Below are 19626 nucleotides of genomic sequence, written 5' to 3' on the forward strand. Positions count from 1 at the left end.
ACTTTGTGCCTGGTGTTTGACAAACAGATTCCATTAAGAGACTTTTTGTTGAAGTTTCTTCCTAAGAGACCTAAAAATCATGTACATGAGTTGGATTTGCTTGTTGCAAATTTTTGGCTCTTTATTTTATCAGGTTTTCAACCAAACATCCTTCCAAAAAGAATTCTTTAAGGACTGATACATATCAACAGCAGTGAGCTTTCAGCTACTCTTTCCACTTCCAGACTGTGACCCACACTTTCTGAGAATGTGCATGTCTTAGTCCAGGCTTTGCTTTTTGATGACTTGATAAATAATGCATGGTAACTACAATGCTAATTCTATGGGTTTGGGTAGGTAATTAAGAGAATGCAGTATGAGAGGTCTCTGTATTTTGGTTATTTTTCTCTTCACTGTAGACTCCTTTGAAACCAGCAGCTATTTTTCGAATCTCTTACATACATGCTGGAAAAGGCTCATCTGGCAAGAGGAATGTGCTTTTTAATACCACATTCACTGTGACAGTGATGACACACTGCCTACAAACTGCAGCTTACAGACATGTCAGGCATTCAGAAGAGACCTCTGCATCGTATACCTTATATTCCAGTTCTCAAAACTTAGATCAAAGATACCAAAAATGAGATATGCTGAAAGAGGCACCATCTATAAACTGGAGTAGAATGCTTCTGGTTGACAACAGAGGAGATGGAACAAAAACATAAAGAATAGAAAATATGGTGCTGGAGTGTGACTCAATTATCTGTCTTGCCCTCATCATGAAATGGCTTTTTAGTAAAGTCAGCAGTATCAAGAATAAATCCAGGTCCAGAAGATCAAAAGGTTCAGTATCCAGATAGTAGTGCTGCATGAATCAGCAATATCTATGGGGAATGAGTGCAAGAAAAGCAACCCTTGTATTTTTTCTGTCAGAAATCTATGGTGAAGGAAAGGTTGCATGGCAGCAGTAAGCTGCAAAGAAAAATAACAAGAGCATAGTTCTCAGTTTCTGTTTTACCTTTTTTTTAATCTTTTTTTTTTTTAAATGGATATTACAGATACAAATGGATCATAATCCATATTGTGGTTACTTGTCCCAAAAAAAGAAAACTTGTGCAGTTAATATAAATTCATTTTTAGAACAGTCGGACATTATGCTAATAACTTTAATGTGCAGAGTCTATGACTCACAGAAAGTGCAGGTGTGCAGGAAGCACCTCAATGATCAAGCAATATTATGAAAAGTTGTGAACAGAGACACAAACATATTTTCACTGCATTCCCATCTACTTTATGGGCAACAACTTTCATTAAAAACCCATCTTTCTCAAAATGCAAAGTTCAATAGAATTTATTCTTCTGTAAGAACTTCTTGTGGCTTTGTTAAAGACAATTACAAATATACCTGATACTTTCACACATTCTATTCATAGACATCAGTATACTCTGAATAGTTTCTGAGCTTTCCTACCTATATAGTCACTATACATCTAAACAGGGTGAGAGTACAGGGCTGAAAACCAGAACACAGTGCCATAATGGGGCATATCTGCACCACTGGTTCTTAGCAAAATCTGACTAGTGCCAGACGCAGTATCTAAGTCCCCATTCCTCTGCACACATTTTATCTCTCTTTCTCTCTAGAAAGAACCTTGAAGCTTCTGATTTGCTTATTCCAAATGCTGACTGGACTGAACATTTTCAAAGACCTACTGATCAGAGGCTGGCTGAAAATTTCCAATATCAGAAAGAACTGAACTTTTCAAGAAGGATTAAAGCTTTGTAGCTTCTAGAATCAACACACAATTATGTCATGACTTTCATTCAGGGTCTGGTAGTGCACTGTAAACCACAAGTTTACAGTTCCTGTTCCTGAGACAGAGCCTCCTCAGGAACCAGCCAGAGATGACAGAGTGAGCTTCAGTATGAAGCTTTCGCGACCCAATTTTCTTTCCCTCTTACTGCAGTCAAAACGTTTCTTTAAACATACACATTTCTTTAAACATACACAAGTTCTAACTCAGATACAGCTGGTTTAAATTATGTTCATCCTTAACAGAACAAAGAATTTCTATCTAAAAGTATCAGGCTCACTTAATATGCTTACTTACGGTGCTCAGTCTCCATGCTGATGACATTAAGGACCAACATAGCACTAAGAAAATTCCTACACACAATAGGAACTCTTTCAGAGAACAATGTTTGTTTGTGTCTCATATTTGTACACTATCTAAACAACTTTGGAATCTTAGACAAACATAAATAAATAAAACCATAGTACTTCACAACTGAAGATAGTTGGAACTCTCAGTTTCCCATATCTTAGTAAAAAATACTGTGAACATTTTAACATCTCATGAAATAACTTAGTTACAACATTCCATTCAATTTCAGTTCCTATGTACTGTGAAAAGGATCTGATAGATTATTTCAGTCTACAGTAGTACTTACAGTATCTTACAATTTCTAGTTTAATAGGATTATTAGTCTTACACCTAAAGCATGATGTTCCAAACCACAACACCTATTATTATTAACCAAAGAAATTACAGTTATGCGCTGAAATGACCATCACTATGAGACTGGCTCAGTCATTGCCAAGGGATGACTTTATAGCTTTGAGAGCTGACAGATTGTTATGTCCTGAAATTCATACAGGGAATGGTATTGTGGCTGTAAATCACAAGGACAACTCAGACAGCAGCCAGCATCCTTTGGAATAATCTTTATATTGCTGTTTTGCTCAATAAGCCTCTTAGTTGAAAGATTACCCATGATGAGTTTTTTTATCCAGGACTGGTAAAGGATAGCTCCTGTGTCTTTGACAACTGCTTAATAAAATTTAAAGGCTTTTTGTTGGGCATTTATCTGTACTTGTATTCCTCCAAGGACTATAAAGGGCAAGCAACTCAAATCCAAAGTCAATTTGTCTTTCGTGATTTGCTTAAGGCGTATTTAAATCTAAACTGCAAATCTAAAATCCTGGAAGCAACTGTATCAATTAAAATAAATAAGTCATCACATCTGAATTGTACTAACATTTCAGCAATTATTGCATTTTCTGCTCTGTCTGACAGAAATACTCTGCCCTTGTTGACTGTGTCTACTCAAAAAACTTTTTGAAAGAGCAGATTGCACCACAGTCCTGGGACAAGTCCTTTCCTGCTTGGCACACATTGAAATGTTACTTTTAACCTTACAGCTTCTATTGCAGCCTAGACCTATGTGCAGCAAAAGAGATCCCAACTTTTCCTGACCTCCAGCTATCTACCAAGTAACACCAGCCACATCTTGGGGCTTCATCCCACTGTCTAATTCCATTCTTGGAAAAAATGCATCTGCTTCACATCTGCTTCTTACTGATTTCATCAGGCTTGAAAATTGTTACTGCTACTCCCAGATGTTCTTAACGTTTTTAAGGCTATTGCTGAGACAAATAAGATGACATAGCAACATCCTTGATTATTTGCTAGGTGGCCCAACTAGGAATATTTCAGGGTACCAAAGCCTGCTTCAGCCCACCCAGCAGCAATTTTCTTGGAAATAGCTAGAAATACAACTGCTCTCACTTCTTTTATTTTTTCTAGCTACTTTGGATTAACAGTGATTAATTTATGGATTTTTTGCCTTGGTACATTTTTTACATGTCTGAACTCCTCTCAGGAGATGAAATCAGACTTACAAGATCACCTGCCAATACAAAAATGTCACTATCCCTATCTCCAAGAGCCAAATAGATAACATATAAAATATACATATATACATATATGTATAAATACATATGATATAAGATATATAAATACAGTCTTAAGCACTCTGATGATTAAACAACAACCCTGAGAATCCTGCTGATTTCCATTTTCTTTACCTCTATATTCTCTGTGTATATTTTCTCTCTATATACCTCTATATTCATCCTCTCAGTGGATGAAGTAGGTTACAGCAACATTAAAATTCTTTTCAGAATTTTTTAAAAATGACTTTCAGAATTATTTTTTCCTTTATAAGGAAACTATAAAGCAATAATAAAATTATAGGCCGCATCAGGCAGATGTCAAGAAACAAATAAACATTAGGTTCATAATGCTTTGAACTTAGAAACAAACTATATGCTCAGATTTTTCATTTTACTTTCCTAAGAAAGTCAGCAAATCTCAGGACAGTTTAAGAATACAACCTACAGTAATGATTAACCAGTACTTTCAGAAGAGCTAAGCATTCTTTACAAAACAAATTATTACATCAGGAGGTGTGGACAGTGCTGAAGGCCTGGGCAAAAATCTGCCAGGCCTTTTTCTCAAGTTCTAAGTATTTTTCTCAGGCCATGAAACTTTCTCAGCCTCAGCTAGGATTTTTCCCAAGCTAGAGACTTTTCCTTTACTGTAAACATAAGAGAAAGAATTATAACAGAGATAAACACCTGCAAGGTCCATGGGAAAGTCAGGGACAAGAGGTTTCTCTCTCTCTGACCAATGAACTGTCTGTATTTTGTTTTGCACGAACTGCCTTATTTAAGGCAATGGTTTCTTTCAATAAATTGCTCTTTCTTGCTTTCCTGCACCAAGCAAGAGCATGTCTTGTTGATGTGTTTTCTCGCCAAAAATGGAAAATACGTGAAAAATTCTAGAAGGCAATTTCCTCCCCAAAATAATGTTATAGTTTTATATCATAGTTACTCAACACCAAAGTCATACAAATTTGTACACTCATACTGTGGCAACAAAGACACATGGTTTTAAAGGAAATTGTTCAATGAGATTATCCCCCAAACTGGGAGTTAAATGCCTCATGTTACTGAAGCTGGGAAGTTTATTTTAAGAGCTTTCAGCTTTCATTAATTATTTCTGCTCTACAAAATGTTAAACAGTTTCTCAACTTTATTCACTGACCTGTTTGCTTATCCACAAATATTCTGATCAAGGATGGATGAGCTGGCATTTTCCAAACAGTGGAAGCTTAGCTCTTTCTACCAGTTCCTTTCCTCCAGCACAAACAACAACTGAATATGTACTCTGTACACAACTACTGAGGTCCTGAGGAAAGAAAGTCAGCCTTTAAAAATCTTTCCTTCCAAAACTGAATTCCCCCTCAACACCCTCATTCAGTCAAGGACTATCAAAACAGTATTGCCCCTTTGCCACACTGTAGCTTACCTTCCTCTTGGAAAGGTTATAGATTTTGTCAAAACACATCAATAGGATTTTTTTAAGCTAAAATAATTTCCCCCTTCCTCCCCTGTATGTTTTCTATAACATGAATAGCACACAAAAAATAATCTAAGTTATTTAGAATTCAAGTCCTCTGTTCAGAAGTAATTTAAGGACTTAGAAACGTATTTTGTTTGCAAAATTTGTGTGATTTAGGATCTTAAATCCTTGGATACTGGATAAACAAAGGAAACATGCAGGAATTAATGACAACAAAGGTATATTTTCTTGAGAGATACACTGGAAAACTTAGACAATTAAGAATGGTACCCACAGAGCTGTATGCTCAGTACCCTTTAGCTGCCCTCTTGGAAAGGATGGCAAAAGAGCACTGAATGAGCCTTGATCCTGTCCACTTAAGTACTGAGGTGCCATGTTTGGCTTGCAGGAAGGCAAGCCCTGCTCCCAGAACTGAGCCTGCTGTAGTGGAGAGGGATGCACGTTACTTCTGTAGGCATTCTGCAAGAGATTGAGTCCTTTAAAAACAATCTAAAAGACTAGAATAAAAGTAATCCCTTCATTTTTTTTTTTTTTTTTTTTTTTGTAATCCAGGATTTCATTCATCCAAGATGTGAGCTGCTGACTTGCAGTTTTGCCTCTACTTAATTCCTGATGCTCCCAACTCAAGTGGATACTGCTGGACTGCAATGTATTCTGCCCAAGGAAAGCACTCTCACTGCCCTTCATACACCATGCATGGAAACAAGCAGTTCACATAATGAAAGGGTTGTCAAGCATTACAACAGGCTGCCCAGGGAAGCAGTGGAGTCAGCGTCCCTGAAAGTGTTCAAGAAGTGGCTGATCATGGCACTTAGTGCTATGATTTCATTGACCAGGTGCTGTTGGGTCAAAGACTGGATTTGATGATCTTGGAGGTCTTTTCCAACCTTAATGATTCTATTACTCTAAGCACTGATTTAGCCATACAGTTCTTGGCTACATCTACAAATGCACATCACAACTATACACAATAAGACTATGCAAATATAAAACAAATCACTTGCATGGGAGATTTTTTACCCCTTAGAAAACAACAATTGGAACCTAAATTGAATTAATAAAACTCAATAAAAATTACCTTTTTTCCCCTGCTTGTGCTATGTTTAGCACATACAAGTCACATTTGTTCTTTTACAAAATGGCAACGTGTTATAGACACCTCAAGAGTAATAAGTCAGAAAAGCTCCAAATGGCTTTTTGGATTTATTTGTTTAGGGTGTTTGCATGAAAGGTGGCCTTGCAAGAAAGTAAAATGGCTGTTCAAGGAAAGTGAAAAATGACCAAAGTTTTGCTGCTTCTAATTTATTTGATAGATGCACTCAGGCTCAACAACTGCATTTCAGTTTCTCTGTTATTCCTTATTTTTGTTTTTCTCATTCTCTGAGATGCAGTGCCCACACTTAAATTTGGCAAAATTTAACTAGCAATGAGACACAGATCCCTTCTGCATCTCCCTTACAATCTGATTTACGTAAACTTGATTTACTTGTATTTGTTTATAATATTTTTTCTTTATTTGCATATCAGATATGTTAAGTAATGCAGTTGAGTCAAAATACTTACAAACCCCAATTTCCAAAACTAATTTTCATTTATAACACTTATCCTTTCATTGTTATTTATAGCTAAATAAAACTAAAATAACCTGCTAAGCTTTCATATATATGAACCATTTTCTCAAGAAAAGCAAAGCAAGCAAGACTAATTCTGAATTTTTCTTTTTTTGCAAAAAGGTAATACAAAGGGAATTATCTAGTCTTAAAAAAAGATTTGTTTCAAAAGAAAGAAGAATACATCTCAATTCTGCATGTCAGTGAAATTGTGCAAACCGTGTTTGTCCAAAAATAAAATTATTGATGGCAACTGGTTTTAAAATAGAAAGAAATAGAGTATGAATGCCAATGTATTGGAATTGTATTTTAAATACATTATTTTTTCAGAAAACGTTTTGCTGCAGCATGTGTGAGGATTAGATTCAAAGTCCTAATAAAGACAAGTTCATGGACTACATGACATTAGAGAGATCAATCTTGCATAAAATGGCGCAGCAACAGACTTGGACAATTTATTTTTACAATACCCAAATATGAACTGTTCAAATATATACCTGCTTGTTTTATAGTTTAGTCCTCAGAAAGACTAATAAGTAGTGTTCATGATGTGATTTTTTAAAATTTTTCTCAGGAGAAAAATACAACTGAGAAAAGGTATTGAGAAACATAGTGTGATTCTTATACATAGTTAAAGAAACAAACATATGAAAATAAATAATAAAATACTCCAGTATAGTACATTTTTTATATATTTACCCCAAATAAGACTCACATTTGTTATATCTGGTTGTTTGATTTATTTTTTTTTTTTCTTTTCAGCTTTCTAAAAATTTGGATGTCAGAAGCTGCAAGGCTGAACAGTTAGAGACAATATTAAGGGACTGGAAAATCCAGATAAAAGATAACACAATATGGAGTTTCTAACTTTTAGGCTTCTTTGTCCCCATTTAGACAAATAATTTGCATCTGACAGACACTAGGTAATCAAAAGAATTAATGTTAGTGTATTATCTAATGGTTTATTAATATGTTCATTAGAGAACCTCACTGACTGTCCCAGAAAGAGTGGGAGGATATGAGCACCAAAGCTACAACTCAAGCTCCTCATACACAATGTTATGTACTCCACTTGCACAGATATGCTGATTTTAAGAAATATTTAGATGTGGTTTGATGTTATTGCACAAAGTAGTACAGGGTCATGCTTGAGTCCTTGTGTTCTTATGATCCTGCTAAATAAGAAGCATTTACTTATGCAAAAAAGTAAAAAAGCCCCACTGCACTCTATGATTTAAGATGTGGCACTCCACAGATTTTTACACCATAACAAGAGCTACAAAACAGCAGTAGGTGTCTATGAGTAACAGCACTTAGAGTGATTGTAAAAGCTATTAAAATGCAGGCAACCATAATTTCATAATGAAAAAGCCACGTCTGTATGGAGAAAGAACATTTTTCATCTCTGGTCTTTTACTTTATTATCCTGGAGCTTTTATACTGCATCTACCTCTTCTAGTGATTGTTGCACTCTCTCAGAGTTCTGTAGGTCAAACTCAAGGTACTGTGTTTCATAACAAAATCAATTTTCACTATGTTTTTGCTGCAGTTTAAAGAGGTACACTAAGTCTGCACCTTTGATGAATATAACTGATCAAATTGTTTAAAAAATGAGCATATTTGAGAACTACATTGGTCTACCTATATGACAGAGGTATTCCTATGAATATTCCAGTCACTTTAAAACCATCATTGCTAAACAGAGTGTCCTTCATCCAGTTCATCTGATTGTACAAGTAAAAGTATTATTTTCACTTACACTTTCTAGTATTTTTTGCCTTCCCATATTTACATGTTTTTTCCAAATTATATTGCTAGGAAAGAAAAAAATGCTTTAATTTTTATGTTGTTGATCCTTTAGACTGATTCCTTACACAGTTCCTCACACACGTTGCTTGCTGTAGAGGAGCTCTGTGCAGCATCAAGTTGTTATAAACAGATGGGCTGGAAGAAATGGACCATATTTTTCTGTGATGTAGTTGCAGATAACATATATACTTATATATATATCAATATATCTATATCTATCTACATATATATATATATATGTATGTATTAGAGTTTAAGCACATATCTTTATACTGATACAGAGATTTACTGGAAATACTACAACAGTTGGAGACTTGAATCTCCTCCTTCCAAAAGCAGTAGATACAGAACACTCACATGATGCTGCTGGGGAAGAAGCTGCAGGGTTATCAGCAGATATCCTGAGTTCTAGGCACAGCTTTAGTCAACTTTGTCTATAACAATATCCACTCAGGGTATATATATATATACATCCTAGATCTATGAAAATAAAAGCTGACATATATACTTGAGCCTTCCTTAAGTACCCAGAAAGAACAGGCATATTGCTGGGGAGGTGCTTCTGTGGCAATTCATGAGATAATTCATCCAGCACAAAACTTTTTCTTCCTATGTATAACTGAAATTCAGAGCTGCAAATGCAATGAACACAATAAGGGGAAAAAAGAAACAGGCATATACGGCATCTGTTCAGGCCTTTAATTTTACCAGATACATTTCCTATTCTTCCATTTTCCTGAGAAAGCAATAAGTACATGGATACAGGCAACTGGCTAAAAGGCCCATCAGCCAGTGAATGAAACTGAACTGTGGTCTGTAACATTTGTATTTTATTTTAAGTGCAATCGCTAAATATGTATCTCTACAGTTTCATGCCGAAGTATATTTTGCAAGATGGCAAAATCACAAATGTATCAAAGAGAAAAACAGATGAACTTTGATGAAAGCTCTGGCAACAGAAATGTTTTTTAAATACATGGCCCTAAAATTCCAGTAAAACTCAAATACTATTTTGAAATAACCCATGAAAATTTTCAATTAACATGAAACACTACCTAAACTGTGTATTTTACTACATTAATAAAGCTCAAATTTTAGCTGCAATGCAAATTCTTAATAAAAAATACACAAACTAAAAGTTCTCTATTATCTGTACATGGAATCTACTGATATAAAGTGCACTCTGTGTATCTATTTAAATAAAAAGTCACTAATGTGAGTTCACCAAAGGCTAGATTGAAAAGCACAAGTACAACAGGTATGCTGGAGGCAATGCTGCTGTGATAATGTTAAGTGCCATGGTGTCTTACTCTCCAGAGCCCTTCCCAAAACAGAGCTCAAAGCTTCTGTCATTGTCTGGCACAGCTTACTGAGTGCAGATGTGTCTGTCTCCCAGAAATGGATGAATCTTGAAGTCTAAAATTTTTCAGCTTTTTAGTACCTCAGTGGACTAAATCTGTTTAAGTAGCTTTGAGAATTGAAAGATAAAAACCCAACTTCTTCCCTCTAACTGAGCTGAATTCACACAGTAACTGAACTCTCAATAATTCTAATTAAGTTAGACTTGTCCCAAGTCTTGAAGAGCAATTATTTAAATTTGCATGACCTTGTTTAAAAAACAGACCCAAAGCCAAAAACCAATTTTTTGCTTTGCACTCTGTTGAAAAAGAATAACATGGGTGGAGATACAGTCAACTAATAATGTTAAGCCTGCAAATGCCTGTAGAGTTATTTTGCACTAATCTAGACTGTTCTTCATCAGATAAATAACCGAGTGACAAGCTGTGACTGAGCTAAGTGACAGCAGACATGCATTTTTGGTAATAGGCTCCGGCACACTGCATGATGGCAGACAAATTTGGCTCTGTGGATAACACTGCATATATTTTTTATGTAGGATCTTATGAATACAACTGCATACACTATGAATATTTAAGGACCATATGCAGGCTGGATCATCAATTGAGAGATGCCCTTCACTTCGATCTCTATATAACAAATATAAATATTTATTGCATTGTACTTGTAATAACACCATTTATAATACTAAAACATGTACAGCTGCATCAGCATTTTCTTTTATACTCTGTCTAGCATAGAAAATAATTTTCATCTGAAAACTTGGTAACTAATGTCAAGGAGAGAATTATTTCTGCCAAGTAAGGACAGAATGAAGGGGATGACAAAAGAACTTATACTCCACAAAAAATATTTCTGCAACATTAATTCATAGATGCAAGAGTTTTATGGATTTTATCAGTGAAGTCCACTGAATAACTCTGATTAAGACAAATCAAAACAAATCAAATCAAGAAAAGGATATAATAAAGTCTGATTTAGACCACATTATTAATATGTGAGAAATTCATAGCAGTGATGAGTCTGAAAGAAGTTTCCACTTTAGTACTGCACTGCTCTCAGGACAGTTCTTCTGGTTTCATGAGGAAAGCCTTATTTATTCAGTCTAAGATCTTTACGAATAAGAGACGAACTTCAGTGTGCACACGTAAGCAAAAAACTCTAGACCTGCAGGTTCCCAGACACTAAAGATTTAGTGCTGACTCTGGGTTCTGCTCGTAGAAAAACATTAAAAACTTGCCATTACTTTACCTCCATATTTATGTTGCTGGATTTTTTCACTATATTTATACTTTTTATGGACAACATTATCCAAAATCTGAATAAATCCACTATACCTTGATCTCACAGCATCCTCCTAAACCTCAATAGTGTCTTTCAGATAATATAAACATTATCCTGTTTATTGCTACTGTACTAAAAAGAAAATTTGATTTTTCAAGTCACAGCAGATACAAGCTGCATAGAGCTTAGCTCTTTTTCTAAGTGCCTTGGGCATAAATAGCTAATCAATCATATTTAATCAATATGTTGTTCAGCCATGCAGATTCCCAGGTCTATAATTCCAGCTGCATTCAAATGATCTTTAGTCTCAGTACATTCTTCATTGATTTTTTTTTTCTCACCCAGAAAAGGCATAGAAATAGAAATATGTCTTAAAACTTGGAAACACCAGTTTAGGAAAAAAAAAGAAAAAGAAAGCAACCCTGTTAACCTATTATTGTATTCAATGTATCTCACTATTTTAAGGTTTGGAACAAACTTAAAAGTCTTCTTTGTTGTCCAGGCCTGACTCTCATTGACAATATCCTACTGTGATTATAGAAATGGGCTTCGAAAGTATCAATTTCTCATTTTAACATATTTATTATAGCAGTAGCACAGGAGAAAACATGCCATGAAGAGGAAGTTTAGGTCTTTATTACATAAAGTTTCCATCTACATCCAGGACTGGGAGACAGAACGGATTTACAACACTAAGAATTTCCACTTGAATTATTAAGCAAAGCCTTCGCAACCAAAATTTTGTGGATTGCAGTCACACGTAAATGCTAATTATTCTTTTTAAAATTTTAAAGTGTGACAAAATGCCTCTTATTGTTAGACTTTTCATTGTCTACGTTGCCACTGAATGAGCATGAGCGTAGCTGTTTCAGTTTGTTAGAAAACTATTGAAAAATGCAAATAACCATTGATCTTAGAATAAACAGCTGAACGTGGCATTTGCTTTAATATTAAATAATTTGAATTGAGAGGAAGAACAGCGTGACGTTCAAGGCACGATCTATCTTATTGTGTGGTTCTTTTCCAGTGACTTTGTAAAAGCTCTCAACTTATTCCAGAAGATAACAAGAATCTGCATCTGGCTGGTTTGATCAGTGAGAGGTTAGAGAGAATATTTGCATTTAAAATTGCTCTTTAATCTGGCTGTCCTACACCTAGGAGCTGTACCAGCTTCACAGTGTCTTGACAGACCAGCCTATTTCTTGCAAACAAATTATATATTTGCTTGTAAAAACAAGAAGCTTATCTAAGGATTAATATTATGATGAGTGGCTTTCTGTGCAAGAGACCTCTTTTTTTTATCCAAGAGTGAAAATGCAGGTGGAGGTAAAATACAAAAGCAATGTGTATTTTACATTTCCCCAAATGTATTTTCTTTTGGTAATTCTTTCCATCTGGTGTAAAGGAACAAGTGATAAGTCACTTCAAAACTCACATCAGACCTCTTAGAGAGGCTCACTGTAGCTTCTAAAAAAATGTAAAAAAAAAATATTACTGGACAGTTCATTACTAACTTTTGATTCAGGAGTTAAAAATACACATAGAGGGTCAAATGCCCTCCAAAACAAGATCTGAAAGCAAAAGTAATCTTGGCTTAGATTTGGATTAAGCACCCTTCCAATATTTAGCTTTAATTTTGAGTGGAAAAGTCTGGATGCTCAGACCAAAATATATTGTGCTGAACACTGGCTTCGCCCAGTCAAGTTGCTCCATCCCTACAAATGCTGAAGGCTAGGTTGGATGGGACTTTAAGCAACTTGGTGCTCCTGCCCATGGCAGGGGCACTGGAACAAGATGATCTGTAAGGTACCTTCCAACTCAAAGTGTTCTATGATTCTATTATTTATTGCCTCAATAGCAGCAGACCCACTCAAATACTCTTCACTCCTGTATAAATCATGAATCACAATCTGTCATGCCTATTGGCTATTTCACAAGTTGCCAACAAGACCTCAGCCTTCAGAGGACCCTCAGGTCCTTCTCCATAGAGCTGCTTTCAGCAGGTTGGCCCCCAGCCCCTGCTGGTGCCTGACATTATTCTTCCCCAGGTGCAGGACCCTGCATTTTCCTCTGTTGAGTTTCAGACAGTTCCTCTCTGCCTATCTCCCCAGCCTGTCCTGGTCCCTCTGAAGGGCTGCACAGCCCTCTGGGCTATCAGCCACTCCTCCCAGCTTTGTGTCACCAGCAAACTTGTTGAGGAGGCTTCTGCTCCTTCATGCAAGTCTCTGATGAGTACCTTAAACAATACTGGGCTCAGTACTGAACCTTGGCAGACCCCAGTGACAGGCCTCCAACTAGACCCTGTGCCACTGATCACAACCCTCTGGGATCTGCCATTCAGCCACTTCTCAATCCACTACTTTTTCTCCCCATGTAACTGCTCTATTGGGTTTGTGTGGCCAATTTTTGGTAGTGAGGGGGCTACAAGAGTGGCTTCTGTGAGAAGCTGCCAGAAGACTTCCCCGTGTTCATCAGAGCCAATGACAGCTGACTCCAGGACAGAACCACCACTGCTGAGCCAACCAGGGTTGATAGTAACCCCTCTGTGATAACATATTTAAGAAGGAGAAAAAAAAAGCAAAAAATAAAAAAAGCAAAAAAGAAAAGAAAAACAAAGTTATTGCTCAGATGTAATTGTGGCCAGAGAAGAGTGGGGTGAGAACTTGTGAGAGGAACAGCTCTGCAGACACAAGGGTCAGTGCAGAAGGAGGGGCAGGAGATGCTGCAGGTGCAGAGCTGAGATTGCCCTGCAGCCCCTGGTGCAGCCCATGGAGAGGCAGCTGTGCCCCTGCAGCCCAGGGAGGGACATGGGGAGCAGAGATCCACCTGCAGCCTTGGGGGAGACCCACACTGGAGCAGGTGGGTGCCTGACAGGAGGCTGTGACCCCATGGGAGGCTTGTGCTGGAGCAGGCTCTTGGCAGGAATCTTCAGACCTGTGGAGAGAGGAGCCCATGCTGGAGCAGGTACAGAGCTCCTTTTCCTGAGCTGCAGCAGAAACAACCTGTGATGAACTGATCCCATTCCCTGTTTCCTCCCTGTGCCTGGGAGGGGGCATATCTGGGAAGGTTTTTTTAAGTCTTATTGTGCTTCTCATTATCCTGCTCTGTTTTCATTGGTAATAAATTCTTTTAGCATCCCCAAACTGAGTCTGCTTTGCCCTTGATAGTATTTGGTGAGTGATTTCTCTCCCGGTTTTGATCTCAACTCATAAACCTTCCATTATATTTTCTCTCCCCTATCCCAGTTGTGGAGGAGAATGATAGAGACGCTTTTGTGGGTGCCTGGCATCCAGCCAGTGCCAACCCACTACAACTGTCTTGTTCAACCCAAGAGCTTTCTCACTTTTACACTTCTGAATCTCTCCCTGACCTCACCAGGGAAGTGAGCACCTGTGTGCAGCTTAGTCATTGGCTGTGGTTAAAACACAACCCAGGTCACAAACCTTGGACCACCCCTCTCGATCCCAGAAGCTGCACAGCAGCTGGCAGTTACATTCTCCATCCAAGTTCACACCCAATCAACTGCTTCTTTTAAAGTGAAGAAGGTTCACATGTTAACTACTTTCCCTTTGCATGTATTTCTAACGTCAGTACCTCCTCTTTCTGTGGGGAAGAAGCTCCTCTAAGATACTATCAGGCTACATTCAGTATAAAGCAAATTTCAAAGGCAAGTAAAGAAAAAGGCATGAGGTGAGTCACTCCTCCTTCCTGCTCCAGCCCACTTCTTTTATGAAAGTTATTCCAAATGTTTTTCCCTCTGGCTAGGCCTGACATTCAAAATGTTGCACATGAATATATTCATCACAATGACAGGACTTGATTTTTCTTGAGAAACCTTCAGACATCTGCTTTTATGGATTCTCAGAAAGGCCATCAGGAAACCTCAAAATATTTATATATTGGATAATCCAAACTTTTAAATGCTTATCCAAAGCAATTTGAACAGTTAGATGTTTCAAGGTCAAACAGTCAATGCAATCTCTGATTAGTAGTGCTCAGCAAACAGCTAAAGATTTTTTTTCAGGAAATGCTGTCTAAACATTTTTTAAAAATCTACTGTAGCCATTTGATTCAATTTCTTGAATTCACTTTCAGATCAACATTCAAGTGACTATATTTCATTAGAGCAAACAATAATGCAGAATATGGATACTCTCAATCAATGACAGTGCATTCATATGGACCACTAATCAAACCAATAGTGATCGCTAATAGTAGGAAAAAAATGGTCTGAAATACTGTAATCAAAACTGAAAAATATAAACACATAAAGAAATTCTAATACACTTGTGGGTTGCTTAGAAGCAGGAGAAAAAAATAGTAAATTGGATAAATTATTAATTATAAATTAGTTTTAAATCTGTAGGATTAAGGGGGAAAGAACAAAAATTACACGTGACATTTGCTGCAGGTCAACAAATAGATTCACTTATTTTTAGTATCCAGCCAGGTATCTGATTTATTATATGGTTTATTTGGGAAGAAAAACTGTGTTGATTACTTTCCAACCAAAAATAAAAATATTTTCCCTAAAACATCATTTACAATATTATATTCAGATATGTGACAGTGAACTTTTCCTTCTTCCAGCACAGCATCAGAATTTGAGTTATTGTCTCAGCCCATAAGATACTAAAATGATTTATATTGAACTTAAAAACTTTCATAAAATGGCAAGAAATTTTCATTGCAAACTGGTGCATGATAGGAATCTCATATATTCCTAGCTATGGAATATAGATGTTGAAAGGACACAGGAGATGGAAGATCTCCAAACCATGTGAATTTTGACCTATAAGGCAGCATAGTTTTTTGCTGCTATCTAAGAAGGGGGAAAAAAGCCACAAACACATATGTTTGTTTTTATTGGACTAATGTATCACAAATTAAACTAACTCTTTTAATTGCTTGTATATTTTGTGCTCCTGAGAATGTAGGCATCTCAAAAGTATGGAGAACTGGCTGAACGCCTTCCTAACCTTGACAATTCAGCTGCCTCAAATTCTTCTCCTGCTTTCCATATATTTACCACCCAGAAAAATGTAAGAAATGCTCCCTAAAAGACATTTAATACCCTAGGACATTTCCTAGTACTGTAAATGAAAAAAAAAAATTACTTCAGTTATAATCCTAATCTTACATTACAAGGGTTCTGTATCTGCTCAGAAAGGAAGGTCTCATACACTTTGATACTAACAGACAATAACACACTGTCAAGGAAACATATAGTTTTGAAATTCCATTTCGTAGCAGAACTTTTAGCTCATTCATTAATGGAAACTGTGTTGAGGTAAATAATACATTAGTGACTTTTTTTCCCATTCTTTTTTGCTGCTGTTGCTCAGTTGTGATTCTTAGAATTAACAGAATGTGCATCCCTGATTTGAAGTGATGGTGATCTAGTCACTACACTACAAATACACATGGTTGACTGAGGCTTTAACAACAAAGGATAATTTGTGCTTCATTTTCCCTTTTTCTGTTCTAGGAAGACTATTAATTGAATAAAAGTGCATCTTGTCCTGGTAGTAGGATTAGTAGATCAGATGTTCATCTCACTTTTGGACTTGCCATGGCTGGAAAAAATCAGACATCATATTTGATAGCACTTTCTTCTCTATTTGGATATCTGTTGTTATGGTGATAGTTCCAGGAGGAAACTTTAATGAGGATGACTTGAAAGCTTTGATGTGCACAGCACAATTATTTTTAACACCTCATAAGGAAAGGTGACAGTCGGTTAGTACTGCTCGTGGCTAAAGATACATTATTGTATCAGCCTTCATCAAAACTACTGAATTTCTATTTGTTATGTATCTGTAACACAGTGTTGAATACAAATATATAATAGAAAGGATTTGGAACAACAACACGCCTCGCCCCCCGCTTCCCTCATTTTCCCACAAAAGATATAAGCTGTTACTCTTAGGAACTTGGTTACATTAAAAACTGACTTTAAGTATACAACACAAATTTTAGAATATGTGTATCGCTCTTTTGTGACATCCCAAGAACTATCCAGCATGATCTCTCATATCCAAAGCTAAGCTGTGAACAAATCTACAAAGCTGCATCACCCAGCACAGGCCTGCGGACACACTGCATCAGCCACGTTGTTCACCTGCAGGGGAAAGGTGTTAGAGAAAGGAGCGTTCTGCCCGGACAGTTCCACCCGGGAGGGACTCGGCGTCCCCCAGAGCTCGGCTCGCGTTGCGAACGAAGGCGTTTACTCACATAGTCCTCGTAGGGCTCGTGTGCGGGCGGCGGGGGCGCTCGGTATCCCGGCACGGACGGGGCTCCGCGGGCCCGCGGGGTGGGGACGCCCCTGGCCACGGGCGGGACGGGCAGCGCTCCGCGCGTCACCGGCGCTCCGCGGGGCGCCTGGGCTCCTCGTCCCGGCAGCGGCGGCGGAACGGCGCCCCCGCGGCCCCTGCGGGCAGCGAGAAGGGTCAGCGCTCTGGTGCGGCGGGGAGCGCGCATCTGCCGCACCGCTTACTGCCACTTAAAGCACCGTGTAACTCTGGGCTTTGGCAGCCACAATGTCAAGCACTTTTAGGCAACATCTCAGGCAGAACTCTTATTATGGAAAGGCATTATTTTTAAACCATCCAGTGCCTTTTGCACCTGATCCTCTTGTCGCTTGCACTAATAAAATTCTGAATCATTGTAATTCACAGGGTTGCAGAATTACTCCAAAGCAGTTCTAGAAGATGTAGAAAATAAGGAACCTCTTCTGTTGATTTCAAACTATTTTACAAGAGCAGTCATCACTCTCATTTTCATGTTTAGTGGTGGGTGGGAGAAATGGATTGGCAGAAGATATTGCAGGCAGCAGAAACTTGCAAGGCAAAGTAGACAAAGAATATAAAAGGAGAGGAATAACTTTTTTTCCTGTCTAATTTAGTACAGCATAAAGGACTGGTAGTGTGGGATTCTACTTTTCCCCACTACACAAAGAGAATAGACAAGCATGGAAAGAGGTTTTAGCACCCTCCTGGCTATTTATGCTGTATCTCCCTTGCTGTACAAACCAGTAAGTCTGAAAAAGCTGTTACCATTTAAAAAATCATATGATGCAATAGAAGGGGGATAAATCAGGGTAACAGTCTGTGAGTTTTGTTTCAGAGCAGTATGCTCCTGGGTGTGCTGTCTTTTTGGAAGACTATGACTGCCAGGTATGGCAACCATGCATGACACCCAGATCCACAGTTGTGAATGGAACTCAAGTCTCCTGTAGCAGTAGGAGCTGTGGTTTGTTCCCTGCTGAGACAACCAAACCCATTGCATTAGCTTGTGATGTTCATGATCTGTTCTCTTTTGTTGTCACCTACTGTACCCTGTGAACTGTAGATCAGAAAATCTAGAACACAGACCACAGAGAAAACAAATATTTTGGTCTACTGACCAGGATATGTATGTAACTGTCTTTTTTGTTTGTTTGTTTTTTAAACTATGGGGTTTTTTTACTATTGTCTGCATTTTGTAAATTTATTAACATAATAGTTCAGGTTACCACACCTGGAAGGAGCTGCAGGTGGCACACGGATCCCTCTTCCTCGAATGCCCCGTCCACGTGATGAATCCTCAGAACCATTCAAATATGAGAGTTCTCTCAGCTGCTCCTGGCGAATTTCATCATTATAATCCTGAAATGCAAAAGGTGAAACTTTCTGAAACTTTGTATTTTGGCTGAGCTGGCAAATCACCCAAACCAGAAATTCCGTGGATGGCATTTCAGTGAATTGTTCTGCATTATCACTGGTGTGCTGAAAAATTGAACAAGTGGGAGTTGACAACTACCCATAATATATGGACAGAAAAATGTATATTTATGGGTAGTGAAGGTGGTCATAAAGACCATGAACATGTAAAAAAAAAAAAAAACAAACCAAAAGGCACAAAAGGCATAAACACACAGAAATGTATCTGTATGCAAAATGCAGATGGACTTTCACATCTAAAAGGCTCTAATTTCAAGTGACTTGTAATTAGACAAAAAAAAGGTGTTTTATCAATAATTTTTTATTTTTGGCAAACTTCCCTGGCTTTATGCACCTAAAACACATATTCTACCTTATATTGCACATTAGAATGACTGGATGATTTAATTCAATTCCAATTAGCATCACTGAATGTAGCCTTCACTTATTTTGTATATCCTGAAAGGAGCTCTCCCTTTAGGAGGCAAGTAATAGTTATGTTTACTATAAAAAAATTATTAGATTAAATAAAATAGGTCCATTCCAAGTCAACAGGGTATCGACTTCAGCACTACAATATCTGTTGGCTCAGTAAACAGAACATCAGATGAACTTCCTTTTTTTACTGATACAAAATAGAATCAGAGACTCATAAGATGGTTTGGGTTGAAAGGGACC

The 19626-nt window shown here is 37.5% G+C and overlaps 1 protein-coding gene across 1 annotated transcript in view; it reads right to left on the bottom strand.

Annotated features, from left to right (window-relative positions):
- KHDRBS2 (KH RNA binding domain containing, signal transduction associated 2) overlaps positions 1-19626 on the bottom strand; it is a 330971-nt gene that overhangs the window by 107087 nt on the left and 204258 nt on the right. The window contains exons 5-6 of the mRNA XM_056488316.1: positions 18767-18894; positions 17483-17678 (exon numbers count right to left, since the gene is read on the bottom strand). Of these exons, the coding sequence (XP_056344291.1) occupies positions 17483-17678; positions 18767-18894 (324 nt within the window). The remainder of the gene's footprint in view (positions 1-17482; positions 17679-18766; positions 18895-19626) is intronic.

Source organism: Oenanthe melanoleuca, chromosome 3, assembly GCF_029582105.1.
Source record: "Oenanthe melanoleuca isolate GR-GAL-2019-014 chromosome 3, OMel1.0, whole genome shotgun sequence".
In the NCBI taxonomy this organism is placed as follows: domain Eukaryota; kingdom Metazoa; phylum Chordata; class Aves; order Passeriformes; family Muscicapidae; genus Oenanthe; species Oenanthe melanoleuca.